Source organism: Pan troglodytes, chromosome 20, assembly GCF_028858775.2.
Source record: "Pan troglodytes isolate AG18354 chromosome 20, NHGRI_mPanTro3-v2.0_pri, whole genome shotgun sequence".
In the NCBI taxonomy this organism is placed as follows: domain Eukaryota; kingdom Metazoa; phylum Chordata; class Mammalia; order Primates; family Hominidae; genus Pan; species Pan troglodytes.
In genome coordinates this window covers 60,748,854-60,756,968 of record NC_072418.2, presented here as the reverse complement: position 1 = coordinate 60,756,968, position 8,115 = coordinate 60,748,854, and the positions used below count along the sequence as shown (strand labels likewise).

Here is an 8,115-nt window from a genome sequence, read left to right as displayed (position 1 = left end):
GGCTCAAGCAGTCCTGCCACCTCAGCCTCTCAAAATTTGGGATTACAGGCGCGCGCCACCGTGCGGGTCAGGAGGCCTCCCTGAGGGCCCCGGAGGTGGAGCTGGGCTTTTCCTTCGGAAGCGCCCCTGGGAATCTCTCTCTTTACGGCCTTGGAACCTGGGAAACTACATTACCCAGAAAGCTCTGCGTCAAATGACAGCACGGCAGAGCCAGTGAGAGTTCAGATTGAAGGCGTTTCCGTGTGCGCAAGTAAGGTAGAGGCGGGACTCCCGGCGCCCTTTAGTAGCGACCGTTTCCATTGGCGTTAGGGAGTCCTTGGAGCGCTGTGTTGGGACCGTGGTGGTGACTGGATCCAGGAGGTCGAGAGTCGTTCTTCTTTTTGCACAGACGTGACTCTGCAGCTCTTTAACGGCTCCCGCTGCTCTCAACCCAGCTTACCCGACGTGGTCCCATGGCGGCGGCCGCGCTAAGGTTCCCCGTTCAGGTAATTGTGGCGCCTTCCGTGCTCTCCGGTCACCTCCTAGTCACACAAGTCCTAAAGCAGCGAGGGAGCGGCACCTGCTCACGGCTCTGCAACCCGGACCCGGCGTCGGGACACTGAGGCGCTCTCGGGAGGGATCCCTGTTTCAGACACCCGTGGGATGCGGTGGGGAGAGCGACAGGTACAGGGAGGGGCGCAGGCAATGGCCTGGAGATGGACGGATCCGGGAGGATGGAACCTGGGGTCCACAGGCGCCTGTAGGGAACAACCTGTGAGGCGGAACTCCTCCTGGAAAAGCAAGGAGGCTGGGGGCTGTGAAATCATTGCGAGGACACTAGAAATAGGAGAATTTCCAAGAAAGAAGGGACTGGATCAAAGTCCAGGCTTTTAAAGTTTCCTAAAGGCCAAATAAATAACAGAGTAGAGAGGGGATGACGTTGGGGCCCTTTGAGATTGAATCCTTGTAGATCATATAGGTGGTAGAGATGACACTTTGTGCTGAGACACGCAGGTCAGACAATAGTCCAAGGTCACCTGGCTCCGTGGACACAAAAGCGTTCAGGGAGGCCTGAGCTTACCAGATCCTATCAGGGACACAGTCCTGTAAAGTCAGCCTCTTCCCTCAGGCCTTTATGGCTGTAGAAGCATTTAAGGAACGCATACAAGAAAGTGGAGGGTGGGGCCGGGTGCAGTGGCTCACTCCTGTAATCCCAGCACTTTGTGAGGCTTAGGCGGGCGGATCACCTGAGGTCCGGAGGTAGAGACCAGCCTGACCAACCATGGAGAAACCCTGTCTCTACTAAAAATACAAAATTAGCCGGGCGTGGTGGCGCATGCCTGTAATCCCAGCTACTTGGGAAACTGAGGCAGCAGACTCGCTTGAACCCGGGAGGCGGAGGTTGCGTGAGCCGAGATCGCGCCATTGCACTCCACCCTGGGTGACAGAGCGAGACTCCGTCTCAAAAAAAAAAAAAAAAAAGAATGAGGTGCGTTCAGAGAGGGTATCTCTGCTGTGCTGAAGGTGCCACATTGGGCTTTCCATGACCTCGGCCATACTAGGGGAAGTGCCTGTCAGGAGGGGGTGGACTCTTATATAACAGCCACCGCACAGATACCTATTTGTTCAACTAACTATTGTTGTTGGTGGCTGTACCCCATGACCAGTGGGCCTAGTTTCTCCTATGTTTGAGGACCTTGAGAGGAGGATGTGCGAGAGTAGATGTGTGGGAGAGATGGATTGTGATACCTCAGCCTAGGAGTGGTTTGTAGTTTCATCTGTCAACATCATAACAGGGCACAGTGACTTTTGAAGACGTGGCTGTGAAATTTACCCAGGAGGAATGGAATCTCCTTAGTGAGGCTCAGAGATGCCTGTACCGTGATGTGACACTGGAGAACCTGGCACTTATGTCCTCCCTGGGTAAGTTGCCCACACTCACCCCTGTGACCTGAGCTAGTCTCTGTCTTTCCCCCTCTTTTTCTATTGGCAAGACTTTCTCATGTCAGGAGCATGGACACAGCTTCCTACTTCAGTTCTTGGTTGGTAGGACTGAGGTATGCATACTGCCCTCTCCATTCTTGGAGCAGCCCCAACACCTGCTATTGAGCTCCCAGGGAAGAATTCAGAGTCAGAAGTCTTACAGGCAACTTAATGCAGGCTACCTTGTTTGTCCTGTGGATGTTTGTGTGATTTCATCCAGATTTCAGGTTCGGGATCTAATTCATTCCTCCACCTGTTATTTCTTCATGCCTCCCTGTGCCAGGAATTGTCTTCATTGACATTGTCACTGCCTACATAGACTATAGACTATTCTTGTAATACCATCCTTAGAAATTCTCTTCATAGGTCTGGTGCAGTGGCTCATGCCTATAATTTCTGCACTCAGGGAGGCCAAGGCAGGTGGATTACTTGAGGCCAGGAGTTCGAGAACAGCCTGGCCGACATGGTGAAACCCCATCTCTACTGAAAATATAAAAATTAGCCAGGTGTGGTGGCACACGCTTTTAATCCTGGCTACTTGGGAGGCTAAGGTGGGAGGATAGCTTGAACCCAGGAGGCAGGGGTTGCAGTGAGCTGAGATTGTGCCACTGCGCTCCAGCCTGAGCAACAGAGCAAGACTCCGTCTCAAAAAACAGAAATTCTTTTTGTAATATTGTTTCCTGTCTGCTGTCATGTGCTGAGTTGTTCTAAGCCAGTGTTGGCTGTTTCCTTGTTCTGTCTTTCCCTTTGTTCTTACATCATGTATGTCTCATGTACTTGGTTATCTTGGTGGTGGGATCATCTTCTGTGGTCAGAAGATGCAAATGAATCTGGCCTCAGCATTATGGGTGCTGAGTCCCTGAAAAATAGCATCCTAGGACAGTGGTGCATGATGTCAAGAGTTTTATTCAAATCATGACAGAAACCTCTTCTATTTCAGTAGTATTTTTGGGGCCAGACAAGTAAGCACACATGATTTCTGTATCGTCTTTTCTCCTTCATTCTTGTTTTTGGTTTTGTTTGTTTGTTTTTTGAGAAAGGGTCTTGTTCTGTTGCCCAGGCTGGAGTGCAGTAGCTTGATCTCTGCTCACTGCAACCTCTGCCTCCTGGGCTGAAGCACTTCTCCTGCTTCAGCCTCCTGAGAAGCTGGGAATACAGGTGCATGCCATTATGCCCAGCTAATATTTTTTTTTTCTTTTTTTTTTTTTTTGAGACAGAGTCTCACTTTGTTGCCCAGGCTGGAGTGTAGTGGTGCGATCTTGGCTCACTGCAACCTCCACCTCCCAGGTTCAAGCAATTCTTCTGCCTCAGCCTCCCAAGTAGCTGGGACTACAGGCGTGCACCACCACGCCTGGCTATGTTTTGTATTTTTAGTAGAGATGGGGTTTCACCATATTGGCCAGGCTGGTCTCAAACTCCTGACTTCATGATCCGCCTGCCTTTGCCTCCCACAGTGCTGGGATTACAGGCGTGATCCACTGCACCTGGCCTTCTCCATTTTTTTTTTTTTTTGAGATGGAGTTTTGCTCTTGTTGTCCAGGCTGGAGCGCAATGGTGCGATCTCGCTCACCACAACCTCTATCTCCCGGGCCCAAGCAATTCTGCCCTCAGCCTCCTGAGTAGCTGGGATTACAGGCATGTGCCACCATGCCCGGCTAATGAAGGGTGGCCTGCCTCTCCACACCTGTGGGTGTTTCTCGTCAGGTGGAATGAGAGACTTGAGAAAAGAAAGAGACACAGATCCAAAATATAGAGAAAGAAAAGTGGGCCGGGTGCGGTGGCTCATGCTTGTAATCCCAGCACTTTGGGAGGCCGAGGCGGGCGGATCACGAGGTCAGGAGATTGAGACCATGGTGAAACCCTGTCTCTACTAAGAATACAAAAAAATTAGCCAGGCGTGGTGGCGGGCGCCTGTAGTCCCAGCTACTCGGAGAGGCTGAGGCAGGAGAATGGCATGAACCCGGCAGGCGGAGCTTGCAGTGAGCCGCGATTGTGCCACCGCACTCCAGCCTGAGCGACAGAGCGAGACTCCGTCTCAATAAAGAATAAAAAAAAAAAAAAAAAAGAAAAGTGGGCCCAGGGGACTGGCGCTCAGATACGGAGGAACCCTGCCGCCACCAGTCTCTGAGTTCCTTCAGTATTTACTGATCATTATCTCTACCATGTGGCAGGTCAATAGGGTAATAGTGGGGAGAGGTTCAGCAGGAAAACATGTGAACAAATGTCTCTGCATCATAAACAAGGTAAAGTAAAAAGTGCTGTGCTTTTGATGTGCAGATACATAAACATCTCAATGCATTAAAGAGCAGTATTGCCTCCAGCATGTCTCACCTCCAGCCCTAAGACGGTTTTCTCCTATCTCAGTATATGGAATATACAGTTGGGTTTTAACACCCAGACATTCCATTGCCCAGGGATGAGCAGGAGACAGATGCCTTCCTCTTATCTCAACTGCAAAGAGGCCTTCCTCTTTTACTAATCCTCAGCACAGCCCCTTTACGGGCGTCGGGCTGTCAGGTCTTTCCCTTCCCATGAGGCCATATCTCAGGCTATCACATGGGGAGAAACCTTGGGCAATACCTGGCTTTCCTAGGCAGTGTTTTGTGTCCCTGGGTCCTTGAGAGTAGGGAGTAGCGATGACTTTTAACAAGCATGCTGCCTGCAAGCACTTGTTTGACAAAGCACGTCCTGCATAGCCCAAAATCCATTTAACCTTGAGTTGACACAGCACATGTTTCTGGAGCACAGGGTTGGGAGTAGGGTTACAGATTAACAGCATCTCAAGGCAGAATAGTTTTTCTTAGTACTGAACAAAATGGAGTCTCTTATGTCTGCTTCTTTCTACATCGACACAGTAACAGTCTGATCTCTCTTTCTTTTCCCCAAAGGCTAATATTTTGTATTTTTAGTAGAGACAGGGTTTCTCCATGTTGGTCAGGCTGGTCTCAAACTCCTGACCTCAGGTGATCCGCCCACCTCTGCCTCCCAAAGTGCTGGGATTACAGGCATGACCCACGGCGCCTGGCCCTTTTCTTCTCTCTTTCCTCTTCCCTCTTCCCCCCTCCCCCCTTCCCTCCCCTCTCCTCTCCTCTTTTCTTTTCTTTTTTGAGACAGGTTCTCACACTGTCATTTCTGTTACCTGGAGTGCAGTGGTGTGAATATAGTTCACACAGCCTCAACCTCCTGGGCTCAAGTGATCCTCCAGCCTCAGTCTCCTGAGTAGCTAGGACTGCAGGTGCACACCATCACGCCTGGCTAATGTTTGTAGAGAGGTTTTGCTGTGTTACTCGGGCTGGTCTTGATCTCCTGGGCCTGAGTGATCCCTTTGCCTTAGCCTCCCAAAGTGCTGGGATTGTAGGCATGAGTCACCATGCTTGGCCATTTTAAAAATAATTTCTGTAGAGACAGGGTCTCACCATGTTTCCCAGGCTGGTCTTGGATTTCTGGGCTCAGGTGATCTTCCTACATTGGGTTTACAGCTGTGAGCCACTGGTACTGGCCTCTTCCCCATTGTTAAGAACCTCAGAATTGTCAGTTGTACTCCTTGTCAGTTGTACTTTTTTTTTTTTTTTTTTTAAATCCTTTAACTGATTTGTACATGAGCTTGTAGTCTGATATTTATTCCCCTAAATAATCTTCACATCTCTGGACCTCACATCTTAATTTTATTCACATCTTCATCTGCAGTGGTTTCCAGTATTAGCATACAGGTTTTGTGTTAGCAAATGTGTACCCTTTGTTAAACTGTCCTCAAGCAGAAGCTGCTGTGTTGTGCTTGTGTTTTCCTTGGCCTGGACAAATCCCTCTCTACAGCACTCACATGTCATGAGGACATAAATTCTGCAGATGAGTGGTTTGCAGATGCAGGAATTGTAGACCCTGCCTATACTCCCTGTGTTACATAGATGGTTGTGTCCTTTATGTTATGAGGCCTCCTACATTCTGTGACCGTTATAGTCCAGTAATAATACATAACACCATCTTCCACCTGAAGCCAACATCCTGTTCCTCCAAGTAGTTCCTTGGAGTAATTCCTCAGTTTGTCAGATACACTTGTGGGTGGTCTGTGCCTTCCCACCAGAGTTAACATGCACTTCACCAGCATTTTCTTGCTTTCAGGTTGTTGGTGTGGAGTGGAAGATGAGGTGGCACCTTCTAAGCAGAGTATTTATATACAAAGAGAGACTCAGGTCAGGACTCCTATGGCAAGTGTGTCTCCCAAGAAGGCCCACCCCTGTGAGATGTGTGGCCCGATCTTAGGAGACATTTTGCATGTGGCAGATCATCAGGGAACACATCACAAGCAGAAACTGCACAGGTGTGAGGCCTGGGGGAATAAATTGTATGACAGTGGAAACTTTCATCAGCACCAGAATGAGCACATTGGAGAGAAACCCTACAGAGAGAGTGTTGAGGAGGCGTTGTTTGCAAAGAGGTGTAAGTTGCATGTGTCAGGGGAGTCATCTGTCTTCAGTGAGAGTGGGAAAGACTTTTTGCTCAGGTCAGGATTACTCCAGCAAGAGGCCACTCACACTGGGAAGTCAAACAGCAAAACTGAGTGTGTGTCTCTGTTTCATGGGGGAAAAACCCATTACAGCTGTGGAGGATGCATGAAACATTTTAGCACCAAAGATATACTCAGTCAGCACCAGAGACTGCTCCCTAGAGAAGAACCTTATGTGTGGTGTGAATATGGGAAATCCTCTAGCGAATATGACAGCTTCAGTAATCATCAAGGAGTTCACACTAGAGAAAAACCTTATACATGTGGGATATGTGGGAAATTATTTAACAGTAAGTCCCACCTCCTTGTACACCAGAGAATTCACACTGGAGAGAAGCCATATGAGTGTGAGGTTTGTCAGAAATTTTTTAGGCACAAGTACCACCTCATTGCACACCAGAGAGTTCACACTGGAGAAAGGCCATATGAATGCAGTGATTGTGGGAAGTCATTTACCCACAGCTCTACATTCCGTGTTCATAAGAGAGTTCACACTGGTCAGAAGCCTTATGGGTGCAGTGAATGTGGGAAATCTTTTGCCGAAAGCTCCAGTCTCACTAAACACAGGAGAGTTCACACTGGAGAAAAGCCTTACGGGTGCAGTGAATGTGAAAAAAAATTTAGGCAAATCTCTTCACTTCGTCATCATCAGAGAGTTCACAAAAGAAAGGGCTTATGAGTGCAGTGAGTCCAGTCTCATTAAATATTGGAGAATACACACCTGAGTAAGATCCTGTGATTGCAGCAAATGTGGAAAATGTTTACCCAAAGGTCTGCTCTCCTTGGATATTGGAGAGTTCACACTAGAGAAGAGTCCTTACAAGTAAAATAAATTCGGGCAGTTTTGTAGCCACACCTCTGTATTCCTTCAGGATTATAGTTAACACTGAATGAAGGCCTTACTAGTGTGACAAATACAGGATATTTATCCAGAAGTCTGGCTGCATAACTCACAGGAGAGCTGTCATGTGGGAGGATTGCTACATGGGAGGATTGCTTGAGCCTGGGAGGCAGAGGTTGCAGTGAGCCGAGACTGCAACACTGCAGTCCAGTCTGGACCACAGAGTGAGACCCTGTTTCAAAAATAAAATGTATAAATGACATCCAATAAAGTATGCATATTTGAGCTGTAGGATAAGTCTTGAATTTTCTTTTTCTTTTTTTCTTTTTTTTGAGACAGCCTCGCTCTGTCACCCAGGCTGGAGTACAGTGGCATAATCTCGGCTCACTGCAAGCCCTGCCTCCTGGGTTCATGCCATTCTCCTGCCTCAGCCTCCCTAATAGCTGGGACTACAGGCAACCACCACCACTCCTACCTTTTTTGTATTTTTAGTAGAGATGGGGTTTCACCCTGTTAGCCAGGAAGTTCTCAATCTCCTGACCTCGTGATCTGCCCGCCTTGGCCTCTCAAAGTGTTGGGATTGCAGGCGTGAGCCACTGCTCCTGGCTTGAATTTTCTTATAATCCCATGAAACCATCATCAGAGTCACAATAATGAATTTATCTAATCTATCACCTTTGTATTTACCTGGAGCCTTTATAAAGTTTTTCTCTATGCAGACAACCATTGATTTACTCTGCTGTATAATACTTTCCATTTTCTAGAATTTTCTGACTGATGTAATAAAGTGTTTCCTCTTATAATCCCT

General features: G+C 48.2%; 1 protein-coding gene across 2 annotated transcripts; it reads left to right on the top strand.

Annotated features, from left to right (window-relative positions):
- Nucleotides 1-281: 281 nt before the first annotated feature.
- Nucleotides 282-8,110, top strand: ZNF552 (zinc finger protein 552). 2 transcript variants are annotated; one of them, XM_024351018.3, is made up of 3 exons: nt 282-663; nt 1,776-1,902; nt 6,082-8,110. In XM_024351018.3, exons 1-3 carry the CDS (start codon nt 643-645, stop codon nt 7,143-7,145), a joined length of 1,212 nt encoding a protein of 403 aa, XP_024206786.2. In that variant the 5' UTR covers nt 282-642; the 3' UTR covers nt 7,146-8,110. The 2 variants fall into 2 exon arrangements, with proteins under 2 accessions (XP_024206786.2, NP_001233527.1); NM_001246598.2 differs by having other exon boundaries at nt 282-485; nt 6,082-7,598.
- The last annotated feature ends 5 nt before the right edge of the window (nt 8,111-8,115 follow it).

What these genes read in the sequence shown, in the direction of transcription:
- ZNF552 (NM_001246598.2), top strand. Translation starts at nt 453, where the DNA reads ATGGCGGCGGCCGCGCTAAGGTTCCCCGTTCAG. An exon ending in CGCTAAGGTTCCCCGTTCAG is followed by an intron (nt 486 to 1,775) that starts GTAATTGTGGCG and finishes ACATCATAACAG; the next exon opens with GGCACAGTGACTTTTGAAGA. An exon ending in GGCACTTATGTCCTCCCTGG is followed by an intron (nt 1,903 to 6,081) that starts GTAAGTTGCCCA and finishes TCTTGCTTTCAG; the next exon opens with GTTGTTGGTGTGGAGTGGAA.